Here is a 20,215-nt window from a genome sequence, read left to right on the forward strand (position 1 = left end):
GCATCCGTATCCAATATTCAAAACACAAATCCAACTTAGATGTTAGTACAGCCCAACCTGTCTACTTGTTTATTCCTTCACAAATTAGAGGGGAAGTTGCTAAGAGAAAACTTCAGATAACTTCTCTCACATTATTTTTCATGGGGGAAATAAAATAATCTTTCAAAACTGTATTTTTAAAAAATATTGCCAAATATGTGACATTTGCTTTCCTACTTCTTCATGTATCTTTAATTATTATCATACGTTAATCTTAACAGTCCTTCCTATCCAGACTGAACAACACCTCAAAATCATTTAGGACATCACACTTTATAGGCTGTCACTAATATCTGGCATGCATGAAGAGACTTTTGTGATCGTCAGCACAGTTTCTTAATCTTCACTTGACATAAATCTTCCGTAATAAAGGACCCTCTATATGTTGTAGATTGGGTGATTTTTTTAGCCACCTAAGGAGGGTACAAATTAGGATAATAAATGATTGAAAAATTGTGTTGATAATGTGTCTTTAATAGATTGAGGGATACACAAACTACGACCTGCTACAAAGAACTGAGCCACATTTAATTCTGACCTTGATTCTAACCTTTCTGTTGGCTCAATTGAGAGCTGAAGCAACGATGAACTGTCATTTCTTCAGCCTTTTTGACAGCAGAGTGGTTCAGCACGGGATTATGTATTTATTAAGTATGACTTCATTCTGAATGAAACTGGCACAAAATAATATTGGAATACAGGCAACTCAAATATGAAAAACGCAGATAATTTATGATAGTACTGTTTCAAATTTGGTAATAAAATTCAGTGACAAGGACAGCCAAATTATCTGTCCCTCAGTTTTACTAAAGAAAATATTTACTGAATCCAAATGTCACTACTAATGCTTATAAATAAGTTTAAGGCTGTGTTGACAAAAATGAATGCTACTACATGTATTATCTTATTTGGGTCAGTTGTTGTTTTTCTCCTAATTTCTATTTGCAATCCACCTGGAATTCAATAAAATAGAATGAAGGAGCTATAGGTAGATGAAGGTTAATACTCTGTGTAAGTCAATTGAAAAGATACTTAACTGAGTATCAATTACATAATTCAGTCATTAGAGGGACCTGGTCTCTGCCATCACATAAACGGGAAAAAATACGACTCTAAAACACAGCTGAATGTGTTAGAGACTAACAGTAGTAAAAATAACTTAATTTATATTGCACCTATATTTAATTCAATGCTTTCTGCTTGAAGAGATGTCTGTTCTATTTATATAAAGACCAGTTTATTCGGAGACACAGGATCAGGTTAATTTTCTCCCACAAAGGCTTTAGACAAGACTTCCTCTAATGAGAATGCAATTTCTGATTATCATTTTAAAATATTTTTCCTATAAATCTTGAGAGATATACAGCTTACTTTTACATTATCATTTATTTCCCCCAGCCTTATTCTATACATATTATTGCAATTTGCCCTGATCTTTTGAAATAAAGATGATACAAATACATTTAGTTAAAAGATAAAGAGATTACTCCATTTTGAAGTCACCAACCACATGTCATTACATTGTAACAATCACAGTAATCAATACCTTGGCTAAATTCAATCACTCAAGAAAAAAACCAGGTAGAATCAACAAGCACTGCCATCATATAATGATAATTAAGAACTAAGTTTTGAGTGATATTGTGTTTGCTATTAATGAATATTAATTAAGAACATGGCTATTTAAAATGCTACAATCTCTGTTGCTCAGCAGTGCTTTACCCATTGCTTTTCACGCCCTTATCCTTTCCTCCAAAATCTGTTTTTAATTATCCAACTTCCACCTGAGCACATTTCTCATAGTTTCAGCAAAAGCTATGACCTCTTACTTCAATGAGAAAAACAAATGCCCATTTAATATAAATGCCCAAAATGCATTTCAGGACCAAATCCAGGACAAAGCTGATCTAGGGTTCCATTTCTTCTTACCATTTTCCCTTGTGTCTCAGAATGATTCCTTCTAAGTGCTACTACCTTTGGGCCTGGGCCTGGATTTCTCTCTCTCTGGTACCCTCAGTTTTCTCTTTGATTTTCAATCTCCACCTTGACACTTGATCTAAGTCAAGCTTTTACATATGCTTCTCTCTGTCTACAAACAATCTTTCCCTCATCCCTACTTTTCTTAGTCATTGTCAACTTCTTCAACTAGTCATCTTTACAATCTTTATTTCTCAAACCCTACTTACTCCCATAATCTGCCGAAACCTGCCTTCTCTCTAGTGCACAGTACACCAGTGGCATCATCTTCACGTTTCCATCCTCATCTACCTTAACTCTTTTTGGCTTCTTACATTTACACTGCTGACCATAACTTCATTTGTAAACCTGTTCTTTCTTTCTTTTTTTTTCTTATTTTTTTTTTGGCCTCTGGAATAGCAAACATTTCTGGTTCTCATTTTACCTTGCAAACAATTCTTTTTCGATTAAAAAAAAATGCTGTATCCCTTAAATGTATACATTTCAAAAGGTTAATTTCTAGGTCATGAGTATTACATTGCCTTTAATCTATAGATGATGAAGCAGAGACATAGAATAATATACTGAAAATATGTATTTAAGTATCAAATCTATAAAAATGAAATATTTTAAGTCAAATGATGTTTTAAATATTATTTACCAAAAACAATTTTATAAACGAATATATTACTCATGTACTAATGCAATCTTCAAGTTTATACATCATTTGGGCTTTTTCTGTAAGGTCAGGAAAATCAGGCAGGAAATTCAGATATAAAGCACTATTGAAAAAAGAAAATCACTAGAGTTTATTTGGCAAGATAATACCATAGTGAGCTTATTATTGGAAACGATGTGTTACTTAAATAAAATGGCTGAATTACACAAATTGCTGTATCACATTAACTGGTAACTATGAACACTTCCTAAATTATCACTGGAAAAATACATATCCATTAACATATTATTTTCATTGCACAGTGCCTACAATTAAGACATTTCCAATTAAAAGAGAAAGAACTGTGAATTTATTGCTCAATTTAAATTTTTTCATTATTTGCTGATTGAGCCATTTGCCAATTATTGTTTCTGTACTGGTGATCATTATATTGCGAAACTACGCTATTGTTAGCACCTTTACCATGTAAATATATCAGACTGCAAATCCTATCAGATTCTATTACAATTTTTGCTCCTCCAAAATGCAAAAGCTTGAAACAACTGTAGGAGCTTAAAGAGCATCACATTTATGGCAGAAAAATGAACAAACCTAAACTACTTGGTTATTTTCTATTTTGGTTGCTCATGTTTGAATTTTTTTGTATTCTACCATCATCGTTCTTCAAATACAATGTTAATCTCTATTGCCACAAACATACTACTGTTGAAAGTATGCTGAATCAGATCTCTATTTCTGACTTTACTAGGGACACTTGTAGCTGACCATCATACCTATGGAGAAAAATGAGAAAATCCAAGAAAAATTCTTATAAGTTCTTTATGAAAGCATCAAATATCAGTGCAGGCAACCTGAACTTGAAGGGTCAAAATCTCAGAGAAAGGAAACACAAAAAAGTGAGCTGACATATTGTAGCCACTTTTCCTTCAATTAATTTGCCTGTAGCAGAATGCTGAAGATCCAAGCAAATAGTTCCAGTGAATAACAGCCCAGGATACTCTGGCTGGCATGTGAAAAGCCACGCCCTAGTAGCAGAGCAAACAGAAGACAGAACACTACCAACCCAGCCTTGAATCTGCTCATCTTCTGACTGAACTGAGATAATAAAACTATATTCTCTCTGCCTAAAACAGATTTTAAAAAAAGAAATTTTTCTGAAGAAACAACATAATCCTGAGCCAATTTTTAATACAGAATAATGTGTATTCAGTAAGAAAATAAGGCTTATCAAGAAACAGGACAAAGTACAACAGAAGAATAACAATAAATCACAGGTTATCGAGATACCAGAGCTTAGATAAAAATACTAAAATCATTATGATTGAAATGCTTGATAAAATAAGATAAAACATTAGGGAAAGCTAAATGAAAGATGGAAGGTTTCACCAGATAACTGGAGTCCATAAAACTAAATCATATGCAGATTTTACAACAAAAAAATACAATGAATAAAATTAAGGACTCAGTAAATGTGTTTTATAATAAATTAGAAGTAATAAAATACAGCACTGGTGAACAAGAAGATGGGGCAATAAGAAATATAGAAATATAGAGAAGAAAAAAGGAGAAAAATAGGAAAGAGGTAGCATTACTACAAAATTTCCAAATTTAAAAGGACAGTAAAGAGCGTTTCTGAACAACTTTATGCAAATATATTGACATGCAAAATCAGTATATTTATTGAAAAGCACAACTCATCAAAACTAACATAAGAAAAAAATTTCAAAGATGAATACTTTAATATTCATTAAAGAAACTGAACTCACCATTTCAAAATTTTCAAAAGAGAACACATGCCAGGATGACTTCATTAGTGAACTCTATCAAACCTATAGGAACAAACAGTGCCAATCCTATATATACAAACACAATTCATAAAATCAAAGAGTACAGAAAATTCCTCAATTCATATTATGAGGCCACTATAAACCTAGTAGTGGAAGAAAAACAATAATATATTACAAGAAATGAAAATCAAATACGAGTATCCTTCATAACCAAGACATAAAAATCCTAACAAATGTTATCAAATCAATTACACTAGTATATAAAGACGATAACACAAAATTATCAAGTGGGTTGTATCCAATAAATATGTTGGTTTAATACTTAAATAGCAATTAATGTAATTATTGCATTAACAGATTAAAAGAAAAATAATATTAATAATTCAAATAATACAGAAAAAAATGTTAAAATGTAACATCAATTTTAGAAATAGAAGGGTATAGCCAACCTGATAAAGCACAATCACAAAAAACCTACAGCTAAGATAATACGTAATAGTAAAATACTGAATGCTTTATGCTTTTCCTCCTAAGACTGGAAATAAGAAAATGATGTATATTCTTACCAAAGCTATTCAAAATTATATCTCCTACAGTTTCCATCAATGAAATAAGACAGGAAAATGAAAATCTTATGGATTATGAAGGAAAAAGCAAAACTGCCATTATTCTCTGATGACATATTTTTAATGAACCTATGAAAAACAAAATTTACTATTAAAAATGGAAAAACTGAATTTCATAAAAATTAAAAAACAGGCTACAGATGAGAGAATATTCTTATCACACGTATATGACAAATGGTTTGTATTCTGATTATATAAATAATTATTGCACTCAGTAATAAAACAATAAACAAACCAATTTTTTTGGGGGGGGTGCATGTATCTTATTTATTTATTTATTTATTTATTGACATATAGTACATTTACAATGTTGTTTTAGTTTCAAGTGTATAGCAAAGTGATTCAGTTATAAATATACACAAATCTATTATTTTTCAATTTTTTTCCATTATAGGTTATTATAAGATACTGACTATGGTTCCCTGTGCTATACAGTAAAGTCCTTGTTGGTTATCAGTTCTATATATGTAATCCCAAACTCCTAATTTACCTCTCCCTCCCCTTTTTTCTATGATAACCATAAGTTCAATAAACAAAACAATTTTTAAAAATAGGGAAAAGATTTGTACAGACACTTGTATTTGTATTTTATCTATTGTTCTCTTGATCAGTCCTTTTAGGTTTTGTCAACTTTGTTAATGTTATCAAAGAACACGTTTTAGGCTCTTTAAATTCTCTTTGTTGTTTTTCTGTATTTCATTGACATGTGCTCTCTTTTTACTGTTTTCTTTCTCCTACTTTAGATTTGATTTCAATATGTGCCACATATTCTTTGCTCCCTTATTCTTCCTTTCTTATATTTTTCAGCATGGTTCGATTATTTGAAAGCATTTAGCACTCATTAATTTTTAGCTAATTATGAATAGAAGAGTATCATTAAAATGCCAGCAGTAAGCATTGTATTTAATGGAGTAATACTGAAAACTTTCCCTTCAGGATTAGAAAAAAGAGAAGGATATATGATATTCTACTTACGTTAAACTTGTAATTTGGACATCTTTCACAATAAAAGAAGTCAAGAAACAGATATACATAAAACAAAGAAGTATATCTTTCATTATGTGAAGCCAACATGATTGTGTACATAGGAAATTTTTAAAAATCTAAGACAAATTATAATCAATAAGTAAATTTATCAAAGCTGAGTAATACAAGGTCTATATACAAAACCATTTGCATTGCTGTACACCAGCAAAAATAAATAGGAAATAAAGTTTTTTAAATGATATTATTTATAATGCCAAGAACAAGAACAACAAAACCCAAATAATAAGAATAAATCTAACAAAAGATTTTTAAGATCACTTCTTTGGAAACCATAAACTGCAGTGAAAGAAATTAAAGAAGACAAGCAAATGCAAGGATGTAAAATGTTAATAGATTGGAAGATGTGTAGATCCAATTCAGAACAAATAAAAATTTCAGGGATATTTTTGGTGGGGAGGGGGAGGGAAGTAAAATTAGTAAACTGCTTATAAAATATATACAGATACACATGGGGCCAAGACTAGCCAAGGCAATCTTGAAAAAAGGAAAAAGTCAGAATACCTGCACTGCCAGAGTTAATACAGTGTTACAGTAATTGAGACATAGCAGTTAGTAGCATAGGGATAAACAAAGATAAACAGAAAACAAATGGGTTGAGAAACAGATCCACATGTATTTGTTCTTTTGATTTATGACAAAGGTGACAGAGCAGTATAATGAGATGTAATGGTCAGTTCTATAGGTGGTGATGTGTTATTCATATATTCAAACTGAAAAAAAATACCTTCAGTCCTACCTCAAACCAGATAAGAAAAAAATTATAAATGAATTACACATCAAATATTTAGGTAACACAATGAAACATTTAGCAGAAAACTTAAGTATTTTTTTTATTACCTGGGGTAAGAAAAAATTTCTTAAATAGAAATATTCTATATCTTAGATAGAATAAACAATATTTCTTAAATTCCTTAAATTTTTTGATAGTTTAGACTGCATCAAAATGAAGAATTTATAGTCACTATGGAATGACATTAAAATTGTAAGATGGCAAGCTACAAAATAGAAGAAAATATTCTTTAATAAATATATTCAATCAATAACTTATATCCAATATATAAAGAACTCTACAAAAAAAAAGGAGAAAATGAAACCCCAAAAGGGGAAAAACAGGACAAAGATTTGAAAAGGTGATCGCCAAAAAAAGATAATCAAATGGTTAAAAGCATTTGAAAAGTTACCCAACTAATCCATCACAAAACAAATGCAATTTAAAACCACAGTATTCCATGACACCAATTAGAGTGGTTAAAATGAAAACACAGACACTATCAAGTGTTAACAAGAATGTAGAACAAATGGAATGCTTGTAGAAGTCTAAACTGGAAAATTGTTTGGTATGAGATATTAACATTCTTTCATGCTATCCCTCTTAGGAAAATATCCAATAGAAATGCATTCATAGGTTCACCAAAAGATTGGTAGAAAAATATTCAGAGCATAATTATTCACAGAATAGTTTCAGACTGCTAATAACTCAGAATCTCATAAATATCAAATGCATAAATTCTGTTATATGCATACAGTGGAATATTATAATTAATATAAAAGGTCATGCTACATATAGTAGCATATTAATCTCACAAACATAATACTGATACAGAAATATAGACATAAGTTGCATTGTACATAGTTCTATTTATAAAAAAAGTTTAAAACAGAAAAACTAATCTAAAACATTCAAAGACAGAATAGAAGTCACCTTTTAGTGAGGCTGTGAAAGAGGGACAAGAGGGGAGCTTCCTGAAGGCTATTACTTCTCTGCTTTGCAATCTGCGTGCTGCTGACACAGATGCGTCCACTCAGTAAAAGTTCACTAAGCTGTATACTTACAATGTCTACAATTTCTATTACACTTGAGTAAGTTAAAATAAAGCCATATACTACACTGTATTTTTAAGACGGTGCTTTAATATGCTCAGGTTACATAATCAGCAAGCAAGAGGTCATTATATGATAATAAGGTCTTAAAACAAATAAGAAAGCACACGGATATCAAGTCGAGACCTCCATTACTGTGAGAGGAAAAAATTACTGAACCAGAACCTTTCTATCCAAGTGAACATCCTTTATTTCTCTGAGCACTCACACCAAATAAACTTCTAAATTAATAGACCAACTGCAATCGGTTACATGCCTCCCTTTTTAGGTTTCTCTACTTCTGTCAGAATAAATTAATAGTCAATGTGAAATGAAATGAAATGTGCTGTGCTAGACACAATCCTCAAAGTAAGTTTCTGTAAAGAAAGTCAGCCTTTAGCCCATAGTGTAAGAAGAAGCTATAATAGGGCATTTTATATCCTCTTTAGACCACCCCCCGCCACACACAAACAGGATAGTTAGGAGAAAGTTTAAGCAGATTGGTAAAAGCAATATAAACGTCCTTTTTTTTTTTTTTCAGTCATTTTCCGTCATCTTGGTTTCATGTCTGGATAACCCTACAGGTCATCTAGTGCTACTAGAAATGTGGAGATTGTATGGGAGTCAGGAGGGCCGTAATAACAAAACTGCACTCATTTGACTGTGTTCACTGACTTCATAGCTCACTGACTGACCTTGGGGAGGGAGCATATCTTAGACTTCTAAAAAAAAAAACAACTCTTACCATTATAGTAAATAGTAGGTTTCAAAATTAGGAAGCATAATGAAAACCTTTAATAAATAAGGTGAGACATGTTAGCAAATGCGGTTCACAGCTTCAGAGGAAAGAGTCTAAAACACTGAGTCTAAGACACTAACAACTGAGACTCATGGAGAGAGATCATTATAACTCGGGAGACAGGAGCTTATAAACATGGACACAAAGAAGAGGCACTGCTGTAAGTTCCTAATAAGCACATTCCAAGCAGGGCCAGATGATATTTTCCCAAGATACAGAGAAGTATAAATGTTAGGTTAAGAACTACTGACATCTGAAACTCTTAGAAATATGTCAAAAACGGTTGTCATCTGACATCAATATTGTGTGAACATGTACAGTGTTTTTTGGAATTAATTATGTGTGTGTGTGTGTGTGTGTTCATGCATGAATGTGTATAGTTTTGCATTTTTCAAGTTGGTTACAAGGAAAACCTTTACTTAGGCTAGGGTTTCTCAATAGCAGTGCTATTTACATTTTGGACCAGATATTTCCTTTTTGTGCAGGCTGTCCTGTGCACTGTAGGGTGTTTAGCAACATCTTTCTACCCTGTAGATGCCAGTTGCACACCACCTTCCCCAGTTGCAACAAGCAAAAATGTCTCAGTACACTGTCAAATGTCCTCTAAAAGGAAAAACTGCCCCCAATTAAGAACCACTGACCTAAGCAGATAAATAAAATGCCAATTTCCTATATATATATATTTTTTTTTTTTGCAATGGGTTCCTATCATCCACTCAATGATGAGTAAAACTTAAATGTAAATTGTATTATCTCTGTGCACGTTAACTAAATAAGGGTATATGGGGCACAAATCATAGAAAAAATCATGGAAAGACTAATCTTACTGTTTTAATCTTACATGATTTTAAAAAAAACTTATATAATTAACTTACATAATTAAAAATTGTAACTTTTTTTCAGTAAGTTTTAAACGTATTTTCCCAACTTTTGGATTTTGGAAATTGATTAAGCAGTTTTGGAATGAATTTATAGACTTCCCATGGATAAATTTTCTCTTATCAGTAAAAAATGCTTGAGTGATCTTAACAGATACATTTTGATTAAGATGGATTTGAATTACTGGGTTGATGATTTCCATGTACACACAATTTTCAGGTAAGTGTATTTGTTGAGATAATAATGTTAAAACAAAGAAAAGAGTCTTTGAAAGCTAAAATTCAGAAATCATCTTATGGAGTTTAGAAGAATAATAATTTAAATATTAGGCTGATTGTCTCTATTTAGAACTTTCCAGAAGCATTTACAAAGAGCATTCCAGGAATTCTGGAAGAATATTGTACAGAATTCAAAGCAAACCCGAGAAACATAGTAACAGAAATTTTGGCAGGTTGAATAATTCAATTAAAAATTGTATATTAAATTTTGAGTGACTCAAGATTGCAAAGTATTAACATTTAAGCATTTTCTTAAAATCACAAAATAAAATGTATAAATTACTTAATTTCTGAAAATATTCACTATAAAAAGTGGAAGTTAAACACATGCTTTTCTTTAAAAGGCTATCAATAGTTTCTAATGTTTCATAAATAAGAAAATGGAGAAAGTTCAAAAAGCTAGTTAATATCACCATTCTAAGCAGCAAAGGAGACACTTTCTATTTCTAAACATGTAAGGATTCTCATTTTTCAAAGACCAGCTCAAATGTCGCCTTCCTCTTTGGAATGGTCCTAATCAAATTAATTGTTTCTTCATCTGAGCTTCCAACAGCATGTTGTCCATGCTTCTATTGTGAAAATATGACCTTCCTTACGATCTAGGGAGGAAGTTGCCCTAAAGTTTTTCTCCCTGTTTGTGTAAGAACTCCATGGACTCAGAGACCACACTCATCCTTTTTCTGTACCTAAACAACTGACACAAATTTTGTGTGGAATAGAAATTTTCTAAATACCCACTGAAAGCATCATTTGCATTTATCTTCCTACTTTGATATCCTTAAGTAATCTATATATATTTTTTAAAAAATAAATTTGAAAGTTTAGTGTTTTTTAATAATCGTAATGTTAATATGCATAAATTTGTAGAGCCATGTATTTGTATGGGTGACTCAAACAAAAATAAAGAGTGATTCAGTCTACAAAGGGGCATAGAAAAAGGGCATTTTGATAGTACGGCACCATAGATGATTAGAGCAAAAGTATCTTAGAGATTATGTACTACAGTCTCTTAGTTGTAGAGCAAAGTAAGTAGAGGTCTCTTTGCATACTTGTGATCAGATGGCTAATTTAAAGGAAGCCAGAACCATATCACAGATCTCTGTCCCTATTTCTTACTGCCTACAGAACATTCAACCCACACAAACAAGTGTGCTGAGCCAGTAGGTCTGGGAAATAAGTACCTACCATAACAATAGAATAAAAAATTTTGAATTAGGAGTTTTCAAATTAGTATCATTGTTTTGACCTCATTTTATAGCTGTAGGGTATCCAAAACCAAAAGACAAAACAAAACAAAAAAACTACAGAATGCCTTCAAAGAAACTTATAAAAGAAATTTTAAAATAATGTTATTTACATAAGATTCTCCTTTTCTGGGTATTAACAGGGATTGACTTTTAAAGCACTACTACCAACCATGCAGGACAGTCTAAGTTTTAATAAAATGTATGGCTAAGCTGTCTGTATATAATTATGTAAAAGTAATTGTAAGATTATATAACATACCGGCAAACTTTTTTACTTGGCATTGTATTTTATGATAATTCCTCATATGGTATTTCAATGAACAAAGATGTTAGATTTATCTTTTTTGTAAGAGGAAAGTGAGTTATCTATATTCAGATAGAACTCCTGAATTTGATAATCTTTTAGATTTTCTATAGCCCTGATTAATTTTTAAAAGATAATAATGAAACAATTTCAGAGCTACAAAACATAATGTAATAAAATTCTCTCTGGTGTTTTGGGGAGATGTAATTACTACAGAATATTAAATTGGGAAAACAGAAATAGTCACTTAATTTACATGAGTAATTGGGACACCTGCACAGAGCAGACAGTTTTGCTCTTGGAGAATGTTAAAGGATTAGTTTTCTATACTTTCAGCTATTATCATTATAGTTTTCTATTAATGAAAGGTCATGGAAGAAAATTATTGATGACTGGAAATTTAATTTGATGAATGTAACTGCTTGAGAAGAACTGCACTGACCATGTAATTGGAAATTCACAAATAACTTACATTTAGAAATGCAATGTAAGCTAAAGTTGATCAATTCTTTCTAGAAAATTGACAACTCTGACTTTGTGATCAATAGCTTAAGATACATATTTTTCAACAAAAACAATGAATACACTTTGTAGGTCTTGTTTTGTTCCTTATTTATACTAGATGTTTTATTTGTCTAGTTATTTTGTATTTTTGTCTTTCATGATTCAACTGAACTCTTCTAATTAATAGACATTTTCTTTTAATTTTGTACAATAATTTGTAAGTCTGCCAGTAAAAGTAAAACAGTCATGCTAAGTCCTTCAGTTGTAGTATTACTTAGAAAATCATAAACTAAACACTATGTTGGCTAGAACTTGGAACTGAAGTATGCCCCCCATTACTGGAGAAAAAAAATACTGATTAAAAAAACACAGAATTTTCTCCAGTCAAAGGTGACTGTACATCTGGGAGAGAAACAGTGTAATTAGGAAGGACTCTAGTGTTGGGATATTTTTTAATAAGCATAAAAATGTGTTCAGTTTATAACCCAGAGGGAATCCTTAGTAAGTTCTTGGCAAGGCAAGGACAGAGGAAATAGAAAAGGACATTAGTCAGTTCAATTGGGAGGGGTGGAGGTGGGGAAGGGGTTATACATTTTTTAATATTTGGTTAAATTTTGAAAGGCATTATGGTAACCCTGGTTAAGATAGTGGCCCTGGAACCATACTATGTGGGTTTTGAATCCCAGCTTTGCTGCTTAAATAAGGCTTGTTTGTGAGAAATTCATAAATGATCCCTCTTCAGTTTTACTTTTCTTTAAAATAGGAATAATATTTCTTACCTCATAATATTTGGAAATGATTAAAAAGTTCTTGTATATGGTGTGCCTGGTAGCCTAGTACATGGTAAGTCCTCAATCAACATTTATCATCATCATCATCATCATCATCATCATCATCATCATCATCATCATCATCACCTAAACAGAACTGGCATACTCAAAGGTTCAAAATTCCTTCTCATTGAGCTTTATAATTATAAGATTTTTTTGTAATAAGCCCAAAGATCATTTGAAATGTTAGCAGTGTTAATATTTGATATAGCCCCATTAAATGAATTTCAAACAAGTATGTTGTTCAGATTTTTAAAGAACTCAATCTCTTCATGTGGATATACCAGATTTAGGTAAATCAACACTTTTCAGAACAGAGGGTTATGATATTCTTGGAGGTTACACTATATTCCTACACAGCTAGGAAAGTGTAAATCCAGGCTCATTGAATACATATTGACTTCTTCCATAAAGGTTAAATCTATTTCAATATTGACAATTTTTCTTCTCCATATTAGGAATCTGAGATAGCCAACAAAAAAAGGCTAAAGAAATTCTAGAATTAGAAGAAAAACTTGTTTAGGATATCACCTTTGCAGAGGCCACAGGTTCAAGACGAGGACCAGTGAAATTAAAGAGAAAGCGGGAAAAGTACGGGCATAAATGATCACTGAGGAAGCTTGGGAGTAAAATGTGAGGAAGATGGCTTATGGAGCACACTGAACATTGCAGTGGCTTTAAAACATGTCTGCAGATTATCTGACACTCACCCCTTCAAAAGGTTAAGAAGACATTTGTTCCGCTCTTGGAACCATGACAAACTTTGCCACTGCCTTGATGAACACAATGCAGTAATGACACTGCACAACTTTAAAGGTTGGGTTAGAAGAACTCATGCCACCCCTGGGATCCTGGTTCTGAGAGCCTGTAGAAGTCTGGCTCCCTTGAAGCTGCCATGGGGTGAAACCAGGTAAAGAGGCTACTGAGAATGAATGAGAGAATGAGAGAGAGACAGACAGAGAGACACTGACTTAAGGAGCTCAGCTTTTTGAACTTTTTGGTCCAGGAACTAGAAATGTGATTGAAAAAGCCTGGGAGATGATTCCAGCCCCAGCTGTCTTCTGAGTACAATTACATGAGAGTCAATTTTTTAGCTGAGTCTCTCATCCCCCAGATTTTAAGAAAGCTAAATAAATAAATGCTATTTTTTAAGCTACTGTTTTGAAGTGGCTTGTCATACATTAATGAATAATTAGAAAAGTATGGCCTTTGAAATGAGCTGGTCACACCACACAAATGCTTAATATGATTTAACATGTATATATAGAATTTCCTAATTTTGCTTAATATCATTTATTATATACTTAGGGTATCAAAGGGCAACAGATATGTAGAAGAAATATCTAATGTAAGCCAGTAAACTTTTATAAAAGAGATTCATCCACTCTACATATATTTATTGAGATTCTACTATATGCTGAGTAATCTTCTAGACTCCAGAGGCATGACACTGAGTAACACAACAAACAGATATAAGTTATTTGTCCTTATATACAGTGTCATGAAAAAGACAGATGGTAAATTTTAAAAAAGTATAAAATAACTCCAGGTAGTTATGTGACAAGGAAAACAATAGATCATTCAAGGGATTAGGGGTTGATTACCTAAGACAGGGTAATCAGAAAAGATCCTTTCCAGAAATGGTATTTGAAAATTAATATTCCAGGCTGAAAGAACAGCAGATGTTTAAGCCCTGAGTTGTGAAACAGTACAAGAAGAACGACGTGTCATAAGTAGAGTGGGTAAAGAGGAGACATGGAATGACAGCTGGGGATTTGAATTCCATCGTAGGGGAGGTGGGAAGCCATGGGAAGAATCGGATCAGGAAAGGAGATGATTCAGACAGTCTAGCTCTTGCATGAATGTAACAGAGATGGCTAGATGTTGACCCAAATCCATGCCCTCTTATTCCTGGCACACAGTATGGATACATTTCTCAGCCTTCACATTATTGGGTGTGACTTGAGCCTAAGGTCCAGCCAACAGAATGTGATTGAAACTAACACACATCTGGCCCATAAAAGTCGACTGTGTGTGTTCACTTAAGCTCCTTCCCACTTCCAGCTGACAGGGATGGAGGTTAACACTCGGAGTAATCTTTGTAGCCACAGACTGAAGACGGCAGAAGTATCATCACCCTGGGTGCCTGTGTGACGGCACGGAATAGACGCTCTACCCCTACACTACACTGCTGGCCCTCCCCAACACGTCACACACACAAATACCACCACCAGCATGATCAACTAGGAAACACCCTAAACTCCTTCATGGAACAAAGCTGAAGTATCTCTGTCTTGAGTAATTACATGTATGGGTCTGTTCCTTCACTCAGCCTTGTTTACCTTATCTAATACGGTCGATAAACACCCCTTTCTAAAAGAGGGGCTGGAGTGGAAAGAAGGTTAATAAGAAGGCTATTTTAATCAAGCAGGGTATATACACTGATTGTTTACACAAGGGTGGTAACAGTGAAATTGGCAAGGTATGGTGAGATTCAGAGCATAGTTTAAAGATAGGACCAAGAAGACTTAACTGATGTTCACACTTAAGAATGTCAGCTACCAATTTTGAAATGTCTTAAACCTTCTATACTCTCGTGAAACTAGATAATAGAACAGACTTTCCCTGATTCACTTTTGATGAAAACAAAATCCACAGGATTCCACAATGAGTGTGAAACAGATCTCCTTGTGTGGAATTTTCAGAGAAAGTGAAAGAAACTCCACTGCAAGATTCTTGGGCTTTATAGATAATTAAGCACAGAAAAAGGGTCAGAGATCAAATTTGATTGGAAGGATATCTTCAGATGAAATTGAGATGAAGCTACTTCCAGGCCCAAGGGGGCAGAACCTGTCTATTTCATCTCAATCCTACTGAGGGACTTTTCATGGGACCTGCCAAATCTCTGAAATACTCTCCCTGAAATGATGTCTGACATATCTGAGGAAAGCAAAACCCATGTGACAACAGGATAGAGGTGGCTACATTGGAGTCTGTGTGCTCTCCCAGAATTTATTCGTCAGCATTTCTGCTTACAGCTGTGAGTCGCACAGGGAAGGAGAGGTAGTGTGGGCTTCTTGTCTTGGACTCTGTTGAGCTGGCTGCCTGGAGGAGAGAGAGGAGCCCTCAGCAGAAAGGTAAGGGTGCAGGAGTACGGCACAAGATGCTCGGGGACTGTGGCACATCGACGGACCAGGGAGAATCCGTGATGAGAGATCTTTCCCTGGTGCATCCAGATGTGCATCTCTTCTAGGTAGAGAAATCTCTCAAGAGCCCATTGATATGCTACAGAGAAAAAAATGTTTTATACAGAGACGACCTTCCTACCCTGCCCCAAGTCAGGGAGATTAGAACCCGGCTATCAAGTCAAGGGTTGGGTAGGAAAAAAGGGGGTGGTGAAAAGACAAACAAGAAGAAGCCAACCATATCAGCTCCCATCCCCTCTCCCATTGCAGGTCTCCAGCCCAAAGTGGACCCAAGCTGGGCTGGGGAGAAAATTTTGCATTAAATCAGGTTTGTAGTTTTTTTCACTATTTTGGATCATACATCCAAAACACTGACCTAATGCATGATTGTGATTTGAATGCATTGTAGGGATCTCTACTTTTAACAATGAGCAGAAGGATCATGGCTGACTTTTCTTCTGAAGCAGGGAAAGATAAAGCCACTGAATAAAATTTTGAAAGACCACAGGACACTAAAATACAGTAATGTCTTGATCATGTTATGAACCATGCTTGTTCAACATAGCAGCTCATTCAATTCACAGCAGAAGAGAAATGTGGGCATTTCTAAATACAGTGACTCACAACAACAGAGAACTTGAGGTGGGAATGACACACTATTTATAAGAAGTTTGGAAGTATCTTTGTCTTGAGTAATTACATGTATGGGTCTGTTCCTTCACTGAGCCTTGTATACCTTATCTAATACGGTCGATAAACACCCCTTTCTAAAAGAGGGGCTGGAGTGGAAAGAAGGTTAATAAGAAGGCTATTTTAATCAAGCAGGGTATATACACTGATTGTTTACACAAGGTTGGTAACAGTGAACTTGGCAAGGTATGGTGAGATTCAGAGTATAGTTTAAATAGGACCAAGAAGACTTACTGATTATCACACTTAAGAATGTCAGCTAGCAATTTTGAAAATCAGGCTACCCAACATGTACCTAGGAAATCAACATAATTTTCTTATCAAATGTATTAAGCAACTGCTTGTCTCCTGACCTGGAAGAAATGTGGCTCAATCACTGCAGTTTTTTTAAAGGATCATAAAAAAAGGCATTGCTGCTATATTTATGAATGTCTAACAAAATATTAAAACATGAGATTCCTCTTCAGTTTTGAGCTTCTGATCTGCATGGAGGGTTATCTACATTAGTTAACGTGCTCTCTATTTTAAAAAATCAAATGATGTATTCAGAAATGTTTCCAGTTTTATTCGTGTCTAAATCTTACAATCTTATTTTTTTCCATGGATATTCTCAAATGCTAATGGGACTTCTATGCACAGAATATCTTTGTGCTTGCTCAAAAAACCTGGTCTGTGGATCTTGATTTAATTACAGAAAGGAATAGGGGGAAAATGAACCTAGAGTTCCATTTTTGCTGTATCCATGACACAGTTAATCCAAGACACTGCAGAGGTCGACAAATTCAGAAGACTTGAAAATAATTTCTGTGATATAATAAAAAGAAAGCCATTTTTCTTGAACTGAATTTCTTGGACTTTGTGGCAGAAATCAAATGCCTCATACTACTATAGCAGTTTTTCTCCCCACAGTTTAATCTAGGACCTGTTAACCAAGGCTATTTCTAGACTCAGTGAGATTACATACAGACTTGATTTTACGAATTATGCGAATGCCTCTATGCCACATTTGGATTTTCATCTTTCTTTTTAACTAAGAACATACTATAAAACTATTCCATGGTATCACTAAGAATATATTATGAAAAATATTCAATGCAAATAAAAAGCATTGTTATGAAGTAGGAATCTTGGGTTCTATTCATAATTAGACATCATTCATCACTTATAAACCATTTTCTCTATATGTTGTATATATACAAAATTTGAGGAAATATTTTACCTCGAACATGATTTGCCTTGTCATAGCCTGGCTAACTCCCAGGAATTTATGTTGTAACATTCTCTAAGCAAACTTACCTCTCACAATGATGTTGGTGGACTTTTTTGCAGGGTTTCCCACATTATTATTGGCAATACAGCTGTAAGTACCAGCATCTTCCGAGGTGATGGCAGGTATGGTCAAAGTTCCTCCATTCAGAACAGTCTTTTCAGGCAGAGTCCCAAAGGACCTGACCCAGGTGAGAGAGGGTACGGGCTCTCCTCCTGTCGTAACACATACTAACGTTATGGCCTCTCCAGGGTTTACAACTATAGGGTCATCCACCAAGAGTTTAATTGACGGAGATGCTAAAAGACATAAACAAAAGAACATGCACCTGTTTAGATCCACTACAACCAGAATTCAACAGTATGCCTTATATTTTTTCACACAGTTAAAGTGAAATATTGTCCTCTTTCGCCAAAATCTCATTGTATTAATCAAATTTAAGCCACATATAATGGTTATTTATTTTAATTATGTGGTATAAACCCACAAAACTGTGTTTAGAATCTTACATGTAGAGAGGGGAATTAAAATTTACATATTCCTGGATTATTGTTTCAAAATTAGAATGACAAGAGGGATCAAAGTTTTAAAACAAAAATCTCTTTGTCTTTTAATGTTATCACCATTTGTTTTTGTCCTTCCAGGTTTAAATATTACAGCTATATAATAATCTCCCAGGTGAAATTGTTTGGAATTTTGGAGGGTTAAAAAATATGTAGATAAATATCCATTCAATAAAAAATGCTGTTTTACAGATTTTTCATCAAACATTCAAAACAGAAACTGCACAAAAACTATGTTCACATATAGCAATTTCCTCTGCTTACACTGCAGTGCCAGCCTATGTAATGTATCCATAAATAAAAAACAGGGGCATGCATTGTGGTAATGTTTAAGTTCACAGATTCAGAAATATCTGATGTCAAAGTAAAAACTGTATTGCATGAAATCAACCCACATTAGGGCCACTTAAAGTGTTCAACTGTACTGTGTAGTTTTTAAGATATTAATTACAGTTTAGAGATGAAGAATGCTTTTCTCAGAATAAAAAGTAAATGTGCGTGGTTCAATATGTCTGCCATTTATATATGTATATATGTGCATGTATACGTATAAACACATACACACAAAATGGAATACTACTCAGCCACAAAAAATGAAACCATGCCATTTGGGACAACATGGATGGACACTGAGGGTATTAGGCTAAGCGAAATAAGTCAGAAGGAGAAAGACAAATACCATATAATTTCATTTATATGTGGAATATAAAAAAAGAACACAAAAAACCACAAATGTACAAAATAAACCAAACAAAAACAAACATGTAGAAAACAGAGTAGTGGTTACCAGGAAAAGGGGCAGAGGGAGGGTGAAATGAATAAAGGGGATCAACTGTACAGTGACTGATGGAAGTTGAACTGCTGGTGGTAAGCACACTGAAGGGTTTTCAGAAGTAAAAACTTAATGTACATATGAAACTTAAATAATGTTACAAATCAATGTTGTCTAATAAAAATATTTTTTAAAAAGTCAGAGGAGAGCAAGAAAACAATTCTATATATTATCATGGTTTGGTGGGATAGGCATGAAATGCCTGGTGACCTTTTTAAACATCACTGTTACACGTTGGTACTTTCTAACATCATTTTAAGTACTGGAGAAGCTTCCAAAGTATCTTAATAGCCTTCTTGAGGTGTTGACTTTAAATTATAAAGCTTTATGATCAAAAACCTGTTGGGAAATGTACATACTGAAAATAAGAGACAAAAGACACTGCAATTTGGTAGGAAAAAAAGCATCTCAAAGAGTTATTTAATGTTGAACTGAGAAAAAGATATTACTAATTAAATATTTTGAAAATAGATATTATACTTAATTATTGATATAGCATTATGAAAATAAAGGAAATCCGTATAGTTCAATTTGAGGTTAACAGTATAATCTTACAAAGGTATTTAGTTAAAAATATAATTCTAGAGAGTCCAACAGTTATATTAATAACTCATTTGGTTTACCTCACGTTTTAGTGAAAATGTCTCAAGGCCTAAGGGCCACTGATAGCACATATTTAGACTATGGAAACACACAATGGTGACATTAAGTCAAGAAATAGTTGCTCCTGAAATTGACTTGTATAAGGATGAGTTGTCTTTCTATTAGATAGACAACATTCAAAGAAAAAAGCTCAAGACAATTTTAAAGCTCATAAAATAATACACATATAACAAACAAGAT

The 20,215-nt window shown here is 33.4% G+C and overlaps 1 protein-coding gene across 2 annotated transcripts in view; it reads right to left on the reverse strand.

The window, feature by feature from the left end:
- The window catches only part of MDGA2 (MAM domain containing glycosylphosphatidylinositol anchor 2), a 417,841-nt gene that overhangs the window by 202,090 nt on the left and 195,536 nt on the right, over positions 1–20,215 (reverse strand). For both annotated transcript variants that reach the window (XM_031679006.2, XM_072962999.1), the window contains exon 6: positions 18,007–18,276. In XM_031679006.2, coding sequence (XP_031534866.1) covers positions 18,007–18,276 — 270 coding nt within the window. The remainder of the gene's footprint in view (positions 1–18,006; positions 18,277–20,215) is intronic.

Source organism: Vicugna pacos, chromosome 6 (assembly GCF_048564905.1).
Source record: "Vicugna pacos chromosome 6, VicPac4, whole genome shotgun sequence".
Classification (NCBI taxonomy): domain Eukaryota; kingdom Metazoa; phylum Chordata; class Mammalia; order Artiodactyla; family Camelidae; genus Vicugna; species Vicugna pacos.